At 40.6% G+C, this 18299-nt stretch overlaps 1 protein-coding gene across 1 annotated transcript; it reads right to left on the bottom strand.

The window, feature by feature from the left end:
* Positions 1 to 197: 197 nt before the first annotated feature.
* LOC124703875 (TLC domain-containing protein 4-like) lies at positions 198 to 3619 on the bottom strand. Its single transcript, XM_047236113.1, has 9 exons — positions 3447 to 3619; positions 2657 to 2792; positions 1868 to 1956; positions 1626 to 1761; positions 1422 to 1496; positions 1129 to 1250; positions 965 to 1040; positions 726 to 785; positions 198 to 620 (listed from the first exon to the last, which is right to left on the bottom strand). Exons 2-9 carry the CDS (start codon positions 2768 to 2770, stop codon positions 492 to 494), a joined length of 801 nt encoding a protein of 266 aa, XP_047092069.1. The 5' UTR covers positions 2771 to 2792; positions 3447 to 3619; the 3' UTR covers positions 198 to 491.
* Between the last annotated feature and the right edge of the window lie 14680 nt (positions 3620 to 18299).

Genomic DNA, 18299 nt, shown 5'->3' with positions numbered 1-18299 from the left:
AGCTATTTAAAAACTAACCAAACTTTAGGGCAAATGCCAAATATAACCAAATTCGGCCAGTAACCAGCAGTGTAATTTTAAGTGAAATGCTATCACAATGGGTACACAGGACCCATGTTTACATGTCTCAGGAATAACAACAGCTAACGTGAAAGTTAGATAGTCGAAATGTCGAATTAGCATTGGAAGTCGTACTATTGGATAAGAGAGATGCAATAAGATTTTCTTCTGCTATACACACTGCATCTGCAGGACAGGAAAAGGAACAGCGTGCTGGAACTTCAGTACATGCCAAACTGGCCAGCAAATTCCTGCCCACTAAAAAATAGTATGATTTGGCCTAATCTAACTTGATTGCTACTAGTAGTATTTTACATATTCACTTCCCTACTTAGGCTGATATATATATTCATAACTTTACACCTCAAGGTCATACGCAGCGCTGCAGGAACACCAAGGTCCGTCAAGAGTTATATCCAGAGCATAATTGCTCATGACCATTTCGACAGTGTTTTCTTCACCCCTTTCAAAATCTTCGAAAACCACACGGCGTTCATGACAAAAAGCACCGATGGCACAGTCAATACCAGGTAATAACCGAACAAATGCATCTGCACTACCTGTGACGAAATTGAAAAGGAAGGACAGTAAAATCGTGTCAGATACCATATTCATGTGCACTAAGGAGAAGAGAAATGATGTATTTACAATGTCGATATAAGTACCTGACTGTAGTGAAGATAGATGTGGTAAAAGACATATAGGAACAAAAATATCCTTGCCACCTGAAGGAAGAAATAGACCAATGATATGATCAAAAGGGATGCTTTCTACCAAACAGCATAGTCGACTAAATAATGCTTTAGAAAGAGCAGCATCCCACTAGTATGGCAACCAAGTGGATGAAGTCACTTTACTAGACTTCCTTTATCAATCAATACTGCATATAATTAATTTAACTTACCAGCCATACAACAAATATCATAATACCATTAACCAGGTAGGCGCTCGACTTCTTAAGTCCAGCAGTGTCAAGGAACCTTAAAATAAAGCAGAACAATACATTCTAATCAATTATAAAGGAGACCATGAAATAACCTCATAATTGTTTTTTATTCAACTGCTTACCATCTCATGTTGATTTCAGGGGTGGTTGATTCTGAAATAAGAATCATGTATGTGTAAAACTGCCCCTCCCCTGACAACATTGTGTAAGCTATTGCAACTAGAGAAATGGTATGGTGGAGTACCTGAAATGGCAACACACAACCATAAGCAAATGCAAGCCACTCACCAGTTGGCAACTTTCTAGATTGTTGCCAAATTATGGCGTTTGAACTTATTAAACCAAATTAGAATGAAATTAAATATAGTTCACTAGCAATTTTCTCTTCACATATATGCAGAAGTTGGGCACCTACATATTCCATTCCACCAAGGGAAGGATAAGCCCAGAAGATCATAGCAAGATCAGTGATGAAATAACCCACAGAGACCTGTAAAAAAAAAACTGTCAATTATACGGCCAGAACACACATGTGAGCTGAACAATGAAACAGAAGTCCAGCACGAAAAGAAGACATTTTAGTCACTGATTGTAATAATGTTGTAGAGTTATGCAGTACCCCTAATGCAGAAGTGGAGATGATCGAACTACGGAATGTAATAGGACCCTTGATGCGGTCAGAGAAAAGATCTGTAGTCACGACAAGATATAATGATATAGCCGTGATAAAGATCGCATGTGCACTGGACATACCCCTGAAAACAGGTATAATTGGTTGTCAGTTTGCCACTATGAAATTTATGAAAAGAGAAAAACAATGAGTGGAGCAATATAGATACACAAGCTAGCTCAAAGAGTGACCTGTTGTTCCATTCAATACGCTGTATCTTTGTCAAAGAAGAATAGCCCTTGAAGTAAAATGAGCTCAGTACCCTTGTGAGATCATAAGTCTACAGGATAAAACCACACAGTTTATCAGGACAAAACTAGAAATATGCTCATGGATAATGACGAACTGGTCGTCAAAAGTGGTTGATGCTTGTACAAATTGATAGACAGAAGCCAGCAAATACTGATGCAAAATCGTGCCATGTTAAGAAGTTTTGAGAAGATTGTTTAGATGGAAATCTGGTTGAAGGCTGAAGTCATAACTCATAACTCAAACGCCGAATTTGTCTTGTTCGGTTTCCTTAAAACTAACACAGGGAACACAAGCTCATTCAACTTGAGATCAATCATTGTTTGAGACAAAACTGTTTTGTATTTAATGGTGTCCAACTTCAGGAGACTTGCTTAAACAGACACTTGAAAAAACTTTTCCCAATTGTAAAACTGCACTGATATCTATATATGTCTATACATTCAACCGTACATTAACCAAACCATGGCACTCTAAAAAAAGGAAGTAGTAAGAATTAATTCTTGTATGCACGGCTAATCTGTGTTTCTGTTAACATATAGATACCTAGTCCCCCTATTTATGGATGTTCGCCATAAGTACTGGATGTTCTAGTAGTGTTATCCATTCCTTGGGGGTGTAGTGTAGAAACTAGTAACATAAAACAGTCCTCATGAATCAAAAATGCAGATCACCGGTGTGCGATCATCCATCCATCCTAACATAGGGATGAAAAGTGGGGATAAAATTACCATCTTGCACAAGACAACGCCAATGAGCACCGAGGTGTAGGGGACGAGCGGATCGGCCAGCAGGTAGTCCCTCATCATGGCCTGAGCCTGGTACGTGTAGGCCGTCATCGTCATCCTTGCCGACCAGGAAGAATGCCTGCAGTAGAGAACAACTGGTGAGATGAAGCTACTACTACATTGAAAGAACATCCCAAGAAACACAAAGGGATCTCGAATGCAGGGGGTCAAGCATGCAAAATGGCTCTGCTATGATCATCGCACAAAGCAAGATATCCCCGTTGGTGCTTCCGCTGAGCCACACTAGAAGTATCGGCCAATCTGATTCAACATAGTCCTAAGAAATCGACGGTGATCGCAGCAAATGATAACTAATCAAGAGCACACGGTTTGTCTCCCCTCTGCGAGGGGGCGCATTGACAAGCTGAATACTAGTAGCACGATAAATCAACGGCGCGGGGCGGCATAACCGGATCTCCATTAGCGGGAGCAGTCAAGCGAAGTAAGACTACAAGATTGGCTGCACGGAGATAATGTAGCTGCGCGCTGGCAGATGGCCAAAAAAGGTACCTGCCGCATCAATCAAAGGAAGAACAAAAAAGGAAACAAAAGCGGCACCTTGGAGACCCCCACCCCAAGAACGAGAAAATCCCGGACCCAAAGCAGCCGGCGGAAACCAAATCGCGTCGCACCAGCCCGCCCCGGTCCGAGGGAGGCGGCGGAGCCACGAGATCCGGGCGACGCGAGCAGAGTCAATCCCAAACATAGGAAGCAAGTAATGATCCGCACGCACCTCGAGGAGCTAGCTAGCTAGGCCGAGCAGCCGCCGCCGCCGCCGCAGGAGGTAGGGGAGGGAGGGGGAGCGCTACAGGGGGACGGGGAGCTTGCCCGCCGGCTCCATTGCTTTGTTTAGTTTCTTTTGTGGTGCGTAGTTGCGGTGGCGCTGTTGTGGGCTGGCGGTGAGCACCAAGGCAGGCAGCGACTAGTAGCGCAGCAGTAGCGGGGGAGAATCGTTGAAGAAGGAAAAGCTGGGTGGCACCACCATACCGCGTCGTGCTGCGGTTGCCTCATTTGTAACAACCGCATTCAATTCAGTACTACTGGGTTCGTGCGACAAGCCATCGTGTCGTCCAGTAGTTTAGCGCGCGAGCGAGCAGAGATTAAACTGGCTTGTGTGGGGTAAGTAAGATTAGGAAAATATCTGCCTAATCATTGCGTGTGTGTGACACGCCGGAAAGTCTGGTTGTCATTGCGAGGGGGCAGGAGGGTCATTTTGCGTGACGGTGGGTAGCAGCTGTGAGAAGTGTTTCGCCAGCTGATTTTGCACTGGTTGTGGTTGACCGGACTTCGATGCTGGTGGCGTGGTTAGTAAGAGAATCTCGTGTCCTGTAAACTCACTAAAACCGTTAAACTCCCCCCAAAAAAATACTGTCTAAAAACGTGCTCTCGCCAGTGGCGGACCCCAGAAAATGTATGAGTGGGAGCAAATCAAATGAGTAGGGCATTTCTTGTATAAATTTTAAATATCAGCAGAAATTTCAGTCAAATAGGAACAAAAATTATAGGAATTCGAAATTTTGAGTGGGGGCGCATGGCTGCATCTGGGTCCACCCCTGGCTCTCGCGGAGTCACGTTACTCCGTATTTCAAACCAACATAGTTCAAAACCCAGGTTTGACACATGCGTGTTGCATGAAGACGAAATATTCTTCAGTGGGAGGCACCGTTCCCATCAACAGCGAGAGGCATATGGTCAATCTCAAGACCCAATCCGCTAGCTCAATCTCTCGGAGGTGCTCATAGAGGTATGCCATTGACAACATGATCAACATATGTCATTGACAATGCTATTTGGTGGGCATGTGGTAAATAATGGATGTTCAGAGAAAAGCATGGCAAATGATAAATTATCCACACCGCCCTTGCACGTCTCCTGCTGGCGAAAAGGAGCAGTCGGGTTGGACCAGCCAGACCCTACCCCGGTCGTGAAGCCTCCCGGGAACGGCCACACAACCTCCCTGCCCCCATCGCCGCCGTCTATGTCCTCGTCTCCTCCATCCAGCAATCGTCCTAGTCCTCAGCCGCCACCCTCTCCCTGTCCTTCCCACTAGGGGCGAAGCTATTCAATGCTACCCCTGATGCACATGCATCAGGGTCAAAATAGTTTTTTTACTAGTGATTAGATAATGTATATGACATATTGTGGTGACCCGGCATACCACTGCATGGTGTAGTATGCAAGTCTGATATAACACCAATGAAACACCGTTCCACTAGTATTATATCGCTCAGAGTGGTACAACAGAAACATGTGCGGGTCTAAGGCATGTCTATAGAATAACACACAGACTCTGTTACATAAGATCATCACAGCCTCCTACTTTACAATGAGGTAAAACTGCAAATAAACTCCAGAAGAACGACTCATAGTCTAATCCTATCACGAACTCTATTTGTAGAGTATTTATCTAGCTACAGAGGCTATGAGAAGATTCTAGCTAAATAGGAGCTAGGTGTAGGAAGATAGTTCCTTTCTATTGCTAATCTAGGTTTTCTCCTTGTTGGATGTGGTATCGGACTCTTCTGACAGGTCATGTCCCGTGAAGTAGTTGTTGACTCCTCGGCCTTCGAGTTGCACTGTAGATCCTCCTTTGGTGCCTCCATATCTAAGCAGGGGATTTAAGAGTGGAATGAGTACGAGCGTACTCAACAAGTTCATTATAGGAAAGAGGTGTTTAATGCACTAGCTACGGCATTAGACCAGAAAGTCTAATACCAATGCAGGTTTTCATAATCATTTCTTCAAAAGGTTGCTTTTATTCAGAAGAACTATGTCCGTCAGCCTTCACCGGTTGACTAGAACTTCATGGAGTTCCTTTCCGGCTGCGTTCGCAGTTCCATATCCCGGAACAGGGAGTGACTGGTCACGATTCATTACACTCTGCAGAGGTGTGTTGCTTTACCCATAAGAGATCTTAACCTTGGTGCCAACCGCACAATTGTTCCCGTCCACACTTCCTTTGGTCTGAGGCCCGGTATAAGGTCCTAGTCAATCATGTTCCTCCGCTACCTCGAACACCCACCCTTTGTTGCATACCCCGACCCTGGGTCCTCGTCGGTCCCATTATTCCCACTCACGGGTGGACCCCGACCACGACAACAGTTTGGGATCGAACCAAACTCCTTCGCCGGTAGCTGCAACCCATCATAGACCGCAATAACCGTGGGGAACTTAAGGCTTCCCCAGCCCACCGCTTGCTCCTCGGGCGACAAGTGTCTACGGACAATGCCGTGGGGACTTAAGGCTTCCCCAGCCCACCGCTTGCCCCCGACAGATAACAAGTGTCTACGGTAAAGCGCGTCCGTTGATGAACGAGAGGTGGAAACACTTTTGACTACTCCGTCCCACTCCAGATCTTATGGTTAACACGGGTATTACGGCACAAGAATCACTGGACGATATTTGTTGTTTAATCCTAGATGGATATAAACCCTTGCAATGGAACCTCCACCATATCAACACAATCCATGGTTCCATTGCCCACCACTTAGTCATATTCATAGTTATGAAAATAGTGGTTTTGCTTTTTATGCAATAGTGATAAACATAGTACTTTGCAAGTAATTTGATAAAAATACTCAAATGCCATGAGCAAGCGATGAACTTGCCTTTCTTGATCGCAAGATTATGCGACAAGGTCTTCGATACGCAATAACTCCAAATTCTGAAATAGTATCATCGTCCGGTAAGGACGATGTTTAAAAGATTGGCAAGAATGCAATAATGCATAAGTATGAGATGCAATCGCTCTAAGCGTGACCTAACCCCGAAGATTTAGGATTAGTGAGTTGTAATTATTAGTTTTGAGTGTGTTGCACTTTTAGAGTGATTCACAAACAAGGTTCTTATTCAGGTGTGATTACTTGGTATCATAAACAGGTGATATAATACAACATAATAATCAATTGAGCACACAAGGAATTATAATTGGCATAATGTTTATATGTAAAGAACAGTTGTCAGTTTTAGTACTATATGGCATGGTTAATGATTACTTGTTATATTCTTCAAAAGAATAACTTTTGAAGAACATGTTATTTTAATAAAGAACAAGTATGACAATTGGGTTGGTGGGTTTCTAGAGTTTATTATGGTTCTAAATAGTTTCGGGAGTAAGTATTAGATGGATCACAACAGAGTTGGATTCATCAGCTACTAGGGATTATATGGTTTTAGTGAAGCACATCGAAGCAATTTATTATACATAGGTGTTATCAAGGTTGGTATACCTTGTTGGTGATAGCTGGCTAGGGTTTATAGGTCATATTAGGTAGGGTTGATGAGCACTCTCTATTTATTTCAAAAGAATAACTTTTGAGGAATATACTTCTTAAATAATAAGAAGTACATCAATTAGGGTTGAGGTGGTCTAGGTTTTATTGTTGGTTCTATTAAGTAAGGAATAATTGGCTCCTAAATAGGATGGTTGATAAGTATCCAACACTGGTAGGGTTTAGTGGAATATGGTTAGGTAATGCTCAAGATTTGGCATAGTTGTTCCTGAGGTTCATCACATTTGTGTGATGCTAAGCATGGATAACTAAGTTTGGTGTTTCCGAAGATAGGAACCAGGGTTGGTCTTATTTGATTAGCTAATCATGAGCACATATAATACCAATGTATTAGAGATGGGTCTCTATTATTTTATGAAGACTTGGCAATTGTTTAGTTGCTACTATGGAGCTATGAATGAAATCAAGTATCATGATCACATGTTCTAACCTAGGTTTTAGGTTTAGAAGCAATTTAGGGTTTACATGTAATAATGGAGCTAGGGTTCCTAATGATATTAGGGTTTTAGGAATCACATGAAATGATGAGGTTATCACTTTATTTATAATGGAACTAGGGTTTCCTAATTACCCTATAATTCTTTGATTAATAACTTCATTAATAAAGTTGAAGTTATAATAACTTTGAAATTTAATAATATTGGATTTGGTATTGTATTATTTTAAAAGAATTAGTAATTAAGGTAATTATTATTTAGGGTTTAAATCCTTCTAATAAGGATTTAACAAATTAACAAGTAAAGAAAATTAGTTTTAATGTTTTCTTTATTTACTCAATAGTTTTTTATTTAATTTGGAGAATTTTTCCTCATTATTGAATTTTAATTCAATTAAGAATATAAGGAAATGCTTAAATAACAATTATTAAACAATTAAATTTTTATTAAAAATAAAAATTTCATATTATATTTTTATTGGATAGAGTTTATTTTTATAAGAATTTTGATATCTCATTTATATTTTTCTGAGTTATAATGAATTTTATATAAATCTATAAAGTTGCAGTAATTGTTGAATTTGAATTAATATTGAAACTACTAAACGCACCGGGCTAGATCAACCCGCAGAGACACTGACCAGTGGGCCAGAGGTCCACGTCAGACGCCACATATGCGTGGACTGGGTCAAAATTGCCAACGTGGCCAGGAGAGCTGCCGGCCGGCGGCCAGTTGCCCACGACGGCGGCGTTACAGGGTTCCCGCGGGGTCACGCAGGTGCGCACTGGAACAAGCACTCCGAGGCAAGCGTAATGGTGGCGGCGCCGCTCCGGTATGGTCACCGGAGCGTGACCGGCGGCGAGGCACCGCGGCGGCGGGGACAGGGTCACGGTGCGGCGGCGCTACGGTGGGCTAGGGAGCAAGGCGAGCATGCCAGGGGGTTCAGCGGCTCACCAGGAGGACGTAGGGCAAGACGGCGAGGTCGATGGTGGCTTGTACCGCCGGATTTGATGACGCCGGTGTCGGAGAAGACGAGGTCGTCGGCGATGATTCTGAGCGCGGCTGCTCGATTCCTTTTGCAGGATGAACAAGTCCAGGTCGGTGGTCACGATGGCGTCCACGGCGAGGCTGGGGATGGTCTCTATCGACGGCGAGGATGAACGGCCGGTGACTAGGGTTTCGGTATCGGGAAGAAAATCAAGCAGAGAGGAAAAGGATTCGGGCCAGTGTTCGTCGTGTTTCTTTTTATACGGCGTTGGAGCATGCCTCGTCACGCCGTCGAGCCAGGGGAGGCCGCCAGCGAGAGGGGAAAAGGGAGCACGCCGTCGTGCTGTCCAGCATGCGTGCTGGAGAGGATGAGGACGACCTCCTCATCGATATTTTGGACAAAAGGGTACGGGCTGGCACTGGGCTGCGGTTTGGGCCGAGTTGGTGGACTCCTGCTGGGCCAGTTGCTGGGCTGCTGCGGCAGGTAAGGTCTGGTAAGCCTCTCCTCCTTTTCTCCTTTCTATTTTTATTTTCTGTTTTCAATTTCCTTTATTGAATTCTGTTTTGAATCTAATTTGATTTCAAAATTATCTTGCAGGTTTCTTATTATGTCGATTCAATTAAAAGGTAGTGTGATGTATTACACCACATTCCAATATGAAGCAAGTATTTTATATTTGATTACATTTCATGCTTGTTGGCTTATACAAAATAAATAGGCATGAGTTTATATTCTCATTATTTTAATTTTCTTTTTCCTTGTGAATCAGTTATTTGGATTATTATAGTTGATACTTTCAACTCAAAGTATTTTAAAGGTTGTATTAAGACTTGGTTTCAATTTAGGGAATTGGTCACTTGCGCATGATTTTATGTGAGCACCAATGTATTAGGGTTTTATAGCATCTGTGATAAACCCCTTGTTAAGGTTAATACTTATCATTATCTTTGAAAGTATTTATGTAGGTATTGTTTCAATCATGGTTGATCTTGGTTACAAAGATAAATGATTGATTACTACACATATGTTTTTTTTAATTATGGAATGTAGCACAAAGTTTTTCTTATGTTCAAGAATTGAAGCATAAGATTTGATTAATGTGCAATACTCGGGTTCTATTGCCATTTACCTAATGGCATATGGTTTGGAATCTCAATTATAGCCTGGTTTATATTATGATCACCATAGTGATACACAAACTAGGGTTGAGGTTTAATTCTAGGTTGTGATATGAGATGACACCATATTGTATTTGCTAGGGTTTAATCTCCTCTAACCAAAATAAGATGGTTACTTACTTTAATTATTATTGTTCTCATTTAGTTGTTAAGGATCTAAGAATTGATTCTATCTTATTCCTATGGATTTCTTTTATTTCCTTAATCTATTATTAAAGTAACTAAAGTAGCTATGGTTCTTTTTATAGTTAACTTTGGTTAAAATGATGAATGGTTTCTCACTATATAAAGTATGGAGTTTGACTCTAAAGTTTTCTTAGGTTCTTTAATTGATGAATGAATGAAATATAGATGTGCTAGGATTCTACTTATGATCACCAAATGGTTCACAAGTTAGGGTTGGGATAGAAGCCTAGGGTTGCTTACCAGTTACCTCCCTATGATTTCATGTGATGAATAATATCTACTTATCCTTTTAGGGTTTAACTTATCCTCACATATCACCAAAGCATGATCCTGGATTAGGCATGATCAACTTGTTCTTAATATCTCTACCTCAAGTTCTTAGGGTTTATGATCATCACTCAATTTATAATGATCAAGGTTTGGCTTCCTAAGGTATCTCTCATTAAATGGGTTTCTCACTTCCATGATCTAGCATTGTCTTGATGAACTAAGGTATAGCACTTCTATTTTATTTGCTAGGATGGGCTATTATGGTGGCCTCTATAGTTTATATCCCAGGAGAATGTCTGAGATATTACTTAGAGTTCTTTCCAAGGTATGATGATATAATCCTCTGGATATATGGATAGTTCTCTCCCTCCAATTTCAAGTGTTGCCTCAATTAACTTGAGTGTAGCACCAAAGCTTGAGCTCTCTTTCATAGGAATAGTTATTCTAGGTTTTATGGTGTACTCACAAGATCTCTTTAGGTATCTAGGCTAAAACTCCACTTGGCTATCTTGGTTGAATTAATCTCCTCCTTACTTTATCAATTCATGGATATTGTTTGATTCCATGCGATATTAGGTTATCTCACCACTCCAAGGGGAAATGGTTTACAACCTAATACTTTAGTTCAAAGGTTGTCCTTTATTCTTAAATAGGTAAAGCTTGGATTAGTATGAATGGTCTCTCTCATTTGGGATGGACTTGAATAATATCCTGGGTTTCTTCTTTAAAGATGATGCTTTAAATGCATGGATGTATATCCAAGGTTTAGCTCAAGGTTTGTTCTTGCTTCTCTAATAATTATTATAGAACTCTCACCTCTCTAGGTTTGATGTATAAAAATATGGAATAGGGAAGGATATACATTTCTAGAGTTGATCTCCTTGTTATGTTTCAAAGAATGGAGTAAAATGAATACCATGAGGTTCATGGTAGGATCAAGGATTAGTTTAAGACGTGGAGAAGATAAGTCTAGCATGGTTTCTTCATTTTATTGTTACTTGATTTACCATTGAATATATGTTCATATGTTATGGCAAATAATACCATGTTATGATCTTTAATAAGATCAAGTAATGGATCCTTGATGAATATGTAATTGTGTTGATTTTAATTCCATTTGATCTAACCCTTTAGATCAAATCATCTCTACTCAAAACAAGGTTTTAGCAAAGTCACATTGAGGTTTATAGCACTTGACTTGATGATCTACTTCATTTCCACCAAGGTCAAGTGAAACTTCAGTTACTGTGACTGTTTTACTTTAAAGCGCGAAAATTCCCCAGATTTTCTATGCATGAATGCAATGCACACATCTGTTTCCTCCATTTTTGTAACCCCAATACCTGGGATATTACAGTCTCTACCCCTTAAACTAAACTTCGTCCTCGAAGTTTGATCTCTCTCACGTTTCAGATTGTGGATCTGACTTGTGCAGACTATATCTTTTCTCGAACTCTGTATGATCTCTCTTGATATAATTGTATATATCCCTTGTCCAGATTCTTCCTGGAATCCATGAGTGTCTATCTCTGAACCATGGCTTTTTACGTCAATTCCATGATTTCTTTCAATACTATAATCTTGTTCCTTTCTCATTGAAGATGCAATGATTGAGACTCCTTCTGGTACTGACAGTCCTAACTGAAGACTAATTGGATAACATACCCTTAATTGGTAACTGATGGCGTGTAACTCACACGTTCGTTGGGAACCCCAAGAGGAAGGTATGATGCGCACAGCAGCAAGATTTCCCTCAGAAAGAAACCAAGGTTTATCGAACCAGGAGGAGCCAAGAAGCACGTTGAAGGTTGATGGCGGCGGGATGTAGTGCGGCGCAACACCGGGGATTCCGGCGCCAACGTGGAACCCGCACAACACAACCAAAGTACTTTGCCCCAACGAAACAGTGAGGTTGTCAATCTCACCGGCTTGCTCGTAACAAAGGATTAACCGTATTGTGTGGAAGATGATTGTTTGCGTAAAACGAGTAGAACAAGTATTGCGATGAGATTGTATTTCAGTAAAGAGAATTGGACCGGGGTCCACAGTTCACTAGAGGTGTCTCTCGAAGGTTTTCCGTATCGTGGCTCTCGGTACTGGGGGTTTCGTCACGGAGGCTTTAAGTAGGCGGAAGGGCAAGTCAGGAGGGGGCACAGGGGCCCCACACCATAGGCCGGCGCGGCCAGGGGGTGGGCCGCGCCGCCCTAGGGTTTGGGCACCTCGTGGCCCCACTTCGTTTCGTCTTCGGACTTCCGGAAGCTTCGTGGAAAAATAGGCCCCCGGGCGTTGATTTCGTCCAATTCCGAGAATATTTCCTTACTAGGATTTCGAAACCAAAAACAGCAGAACAAAGAACTGGCACTTCGGCATCTTGTTAATAGGTTAGTTCCGGAAAATGCACGAATATGACATAAAGTGTGCATAAAACATGTAGATAACATCAATAATGTGGCATGGAACATAAGAAATTATCGATACGTTGGAGACGTATCAGCATCCCTAAGCTTAGTTACTGCTCGTCCCGAGCAGGTAAAACGATAACACGGATAATTTCGGAGTGACATGCCATCATAATCTTGATCATACTATTTGTAAAGCATATGTAGTGAATGCAGCGATCAAAACAATGTATATGACATGAGTAAACAAGTGAATCATAAAGCAAAGACTTTTCATGAATAGCACTTCAAGACAAGCATCAATAAGTCTTGCATAAGAGTTAACTCATAAAGCAATAATTCAAAGTAAAGGCATTGAAGCAACACAAAAGAAGATTAAGTTTCAGCGGTTGCTTTCAACTTGTAACATGTATATCTCATGGATATTGTCAACATAGAGTAATATAATAAGTGCAATAAGCAAGTATGTAGGAATCAATGCACAGCTCACACAAGTGTTTGCTTCTTGAGGTGGAGAGAAATAGGTGAACCGACTCAACATTGAAAGTAAAAGAATGGTCCTCCATAGAGGAAAAGCATCGATTGCTATATTTGTGCTAGAGCTTTGATTTTGAAAACATGAAACAATTTTGTCAACGGTAGTAATAAAGCATATGTATCATGTAAATTATATCTTATAAGTTGCAAGCCTCATGCATAGTGTACTAATAGTGCCCGCACCTTGTCCTAATTAGCTTGGACTACCGGATCATCACAATGCACATGTTTGAACCAAGTGTCACAAAGGGGTACCTCTATGCCGCCTGTACAAAGGTCTAAGGAGAAAGCTCGCATTGGATTTCTCGCTATTGATTATTCTTCAACTTAGACATCCATACCGGGACAACATAGACAACAGATAATGGACTCCTCTTTTATGCATAAGCATGTAACAACAATTAATAATTTTCTCATTTGAGATTGAGGATATATGTCCAAAACTCGAAACTTCCACCATGGATCATGGCTTTAGTTAGCGGCCCAATGTTCTTCTCTAACAATATGCATGCTTAACCATAAGGTGGTAGATCGCTCTTACTTCAGACAAGACGGACATGCATAGCAACTCACATGAAATTCAACAATGAATAATTGATGGCGTCCCCAGTAAACATGGTTATCGCACAACAAGCAACTTATTAAGAGATAAAGTGCATAATTACATATTCGATACCACAATAGTTTTTAAGCTATTTGTCCCATGAGCTATATATTGCAAAGGTGAATGATGGAATTTTAAAGGTAGCACTCAAGCAATTTACTTTGGAATGGCGGAAACTACCATGTAGTAGGTAGGTATGGTGGACACAAATGGCATAGTGGTTGGCTCAAGTATTTTGGATGCATGAGAAGTATTCCCTCTCGATACAAGGTTTAGGCTAGCAAGGCTTATTTGAAACAAACACAAGGATGAACCGGTGCAGCAAAACTCACATAAAAGACATATTGAAAACATTATAAGACTCTACACCGTCTTCCTTGTTGTTCAAACTCAATACTAGAAATTATCTAGACCTTAGAGAAACCAAATATGCAAACCAAATTATAGCATGCTCTATGTATTTCTTCATTAATGGGTGCAAAGCATATGATGCAAGAGCTTAATCATGAGCACAACAATTGCCAAGTATCACATTACCCAAGACATTTATAGCAATTACTACATGTATCATTTTCCAATTCCAACCATATAACAATTTAACGAAGGAGAAACTTCGCCATGAATACTATGAGTAGAAACTAAGGACATACTTGTCCATATGCTACAGTGGAGCGTGTCTCTCTCCCATAAAGTGAATGCTAGGATCCATTTTATTCAAACAAAACAAAAAACAAAAACAAACCGACGCTCCAGGCAAAGCACATAAGATGTGATGGAATAAAAATATAGTTTCAGGGGAGGAACCTGATAATGTTGTCGATGAAGAAGGGGATGCCTTGGGCATCCCCAAGCTTAGACGCTTGAGACTTCTTGATATATGCAGGGGTGAACCACCGGGGCATCCCCAAGCTTAGAGCTTTCACTCTTCTTGATCATGTTGCATCATACTCCTCTCTTGATCCTTGAAAACTTCCTCCACACCAAACTCGAAACAACTCATTAGAGGGTTAGTGCACAATAAAAATTAACATATTCAGAGGTGACACAATCATTCTTAACACTTCTGGACATTGCATAAAGCTACTGGACATTCATGGATCAAAGAAATTCATCCAACATAGCAAAAGAGGCAATGCGAAATAAAAGGCAGAATCTGTCAAAACAGAACAGTTCGTATTGACGAATTTTAAAATGGCACCAGACTTGCTCAAATGAAAATTCTCAAATTGAATGAAAGTTGCGTACATATCTGAGGATAATGCACGTAAATTGGCTTAATTTTCTGAGCTACCTACAGGGAGGTGGACCCAGATTCGTGACAGCAAAGAAATCTGGAACTGCGCAGTAATCCAAATCTAGTACTTACTTTACTATCAAAGACTTTACTTGGCACAACAAAACACAAAACTAAGATAAGGAGAGGTTGCTACAGTAATAAACAACTTCCAAGACACAAAATAAAAACAAAGTACTGTAGGTAAAAACATGGGTTGTCTCCCATAAGCGCTTTTCTTTAACGCCTTTCAGCTAGGCGCAGAAAGTGTGCATCAAGTATTATCGAGAGACGAAGTGTCAACATCATAATTTGTTCTCATAATAGAATCAAAAGGTAACTTCATTCTCTTTCTAGGGAAGTGTTCCATACCTTTCTTGAGAGGAAATTGATATTTTATATTACCTTCCTTCATATCAATGATAGCACCAACAGTTCGAAGAAAAGGTCTTCCCAATATAATGGGACAAGATGCATTGCATTCAATATCCAAGACAACAAAATCAACGGGGACAAGGTTATTGTTAACGGTAATGCGAACATTATCAACTTTCCCCAAAGGTTTCTTTGTAGAATGATCAGCAAGATTAACATCCAAATAACAATTTTTCAGCGGTGGCAAGTCAAGCATATTATAAATTTTCTTAGGCATAACGGAAATACTTGCACCAAGATCACATAAAGCATTACAATCAAAATCTTTAACCTTCATCTTAATGATGGGCTCCCAACCATCCTCTAGCTTTTTAGGAATAGAGGCTTCGCGCTCTAGTTTCTCTTCTCTAGCTTTTATGAGAGCATTTGTAATATGATGTGTGAAAGCCAAATTTATAGCACTAGCATTAGGACTTTTAGCAAGTTTTTGCAAGAACTTTTTAACTTCAGAGATGTGGCAATCATCAAAATTCAAACCATTATAATCTAAAGCAATGGGATCATCATCCCCAATGTTGGAAAAAATTTCAGCAGCTTTATCACAAGCAGTTTCAGCAGTTTTAGCAGTTTCAGGCAGTTTCTCGCGCTTTGCATTAGAAGTGGAAACATTGCTAATACCAATTCTTTTATTATTATTAGTAGGAGGTGCAGCAACATGTGTAGCATTAGCATTACAAGTGGTGGTAATAGTCCAAACTTTAGCTATATTCTTCTCTTTAGCTAGTTTTTCATTTTCTTCTCTATCCCACCTAGCACGCAGTTCAGCCATTAATCTTATATTCTCATTAATTCTAACTTGGATGGCATTTGCTGTAGTAGTAATTTTGTCATCTAAATCCTCAGGTTTAGCAGCCATTTTATTAATTAAAGAAGATTGTGATGCGGACATGTATGAGATTCGGGTTTCAAGCATTAGCAAGTTTAGTTTGCAACCCCGAGATCTCCCTATTCAGATTTTCAAGTTGATTCCCTATATTCTTCAACAAGGTAGATTGCTCATTCATAGTTTTAGTAAACAATTTATTTTGCTCATATTGTGATTGCATAAAGCTCTTGGTGGATCTTTCAATTTCTAGCATCTTTTCTTCATTAGGTGAAGCATATCTACCATAAGAGTTACCATTAGCAGGTGGTATGGCCTAGAATCATTGTGATTGTTATTTTTAATGAAATTCACATCAACATATTCTTTTTGAGCAACTAATGACGCTAACGGAACATTATTAGAATTAACATTAGGCCTACCATTCACAAGCATAGACATAATAGCATCAATCTTATCACTCAAGGAAGAGGTTTCTTCGACGTAATTTACCTTCTTACCTTGTGGAGCTCTTTCCGTGTGCCATTCAGAGTAGTTGATCATCATATTATCAAGAAGCTTTGTTGCTTCACCAAGAGTGATGGACATAAAGGTACCTCCAGCAGCTGAATCCAATAAATTCCGCGAAGAAAAATTTAGTCCTGCATAGAAGGTTTGGATGATCATCCAAGTAGTCAGTCCATGGGTTGGGCAATTTTAAACCAGAGATTTCATTCTTTCCCAAGCTTGAGCAACATGTTCAGTATCTAATTGTTTAAAATTCATTATGCTACTCCTCAAAGATATAATTTTAGCAGGGGGATAATATCTACCAATAAAAGCATCCTTGCATTTAGTCCATGAATTAATACTATTCTTAGGCAGAGATAGCAACCAATCTTTAGCTCTTCCTCTTAATGAGAAGGGGAACAATTTTAGTTTAATAATATCACCATCTACATCTTTATATTTTTGCATTTCACATAGTTCAACAAAATTATTAAGATGGGCAAGCAGCATCATCGGAACTAACACTGTAAAATTGCTCTCGCATAACAAGATTTAATAAAGCAGGTTTAATTTCAAAGAATTCTGCTGTAGTAGCAGGTGGAGCAATAGGTGTGCATAAGAAATCATTATTATTTGTGGTTGTGAAGTCACACAACTTAGTATTTTCAGGGTTGGCCATTTTAGCAACAGTAAATAAAACAAACTAGATAAAGTAAATGCAAGTAAACTAATTTTTTGTGTGTTTTTGATATAGCAAACAAGATAGCAAATAAAGTAAAACTAGCAACTAATTTTTTTGTATTTTGATTTAGTGCAGCGAACAAAGTAGTAAATAAAACTAAGCAAGACAAAAACAAAGTAAAGAGATTGAGAAGTGGAGACTCCCCTTGCAGCGTGTCTTGATCTCCCCAGCAACGGCGCCCGAAATTTAGCTTGATGGCGTGTAACTCACACGTTCGTTGGGAACCCCAAGAGGAAGGTATGATGCGCACAGCAGCAAGATTTCCTCGTAAAGAAACCAAGGTTTATCGAACCAGGAGGAGCCAAGAAGCACGTTGAAGGTTGATGGCGGCGGGATGTAGTGCGGCGCAACACCGTGGATTCCGGCGCCAACGTGGAACCCGCACAACACAACCAAAGTACTTTGCCCCAACGAAACAGCTGAGGTTGTCAATCTCACCGGCTTGCTGTAACAAAGGATTAACCGTATTGTGTGGAAGATGATTGTTTGCGAAAACAAGTAGAACAAGATTGCAAGAGATTGTATTTCGAGAAAGAGAATTGGACCGGGGTCCACAGTTCACTAGAGGTGTCTCTCGAAGGTTTTCCGTATCGTGGCTCTCGGTACTCGGGGGTTTCGTCACGGAGGCTTTAAGTAGGCGGAAGGGCAAGTCGGAGGGGGCACAGGGCCCCACACCATAGGCCGGCGCGACCGAGGGGTGGGCCGCGCCGCCCTAGGGTTTGGGCACCTCGTGGCCCCACTTCGCTTCGTCTTCGAACTTCCGGAAGCTTCGTGGAAAAATAGGCCCCCGGGCGTTGATTTCGTCCAATTCCGAGAATATTTCCTTACTAGGATTTCTGAAACCAAAAACAACAAAAACAAAGAATCGGCACTTCGGCATCTTGTTAATAGGTTAGTTCCAGAAAATGCACGAATATGACATAAAGTGTGCAT

Source organism: Lolium rigidum, chromosome 3 (assembly GCF_022539505.1).
Source record: "Lolium rigidum isolate FL_2022 chromosome 3, APGP_CSIRO_Lrig_0.1, whole genome shotgun sequence".
NCBI classification, from domain to species: domain Eukaryota; kingdom Viridiplantae; phylum Streptophyta; class Magnoliopsida; order Poales; family Poaceae; genus Lolium; species Lolium rigidum.
The sequence above is the reverse complement of the archived record's forward strand: the minus strand, read 5'-3'. Positions and strand labels throughout refer to the sequence as shown.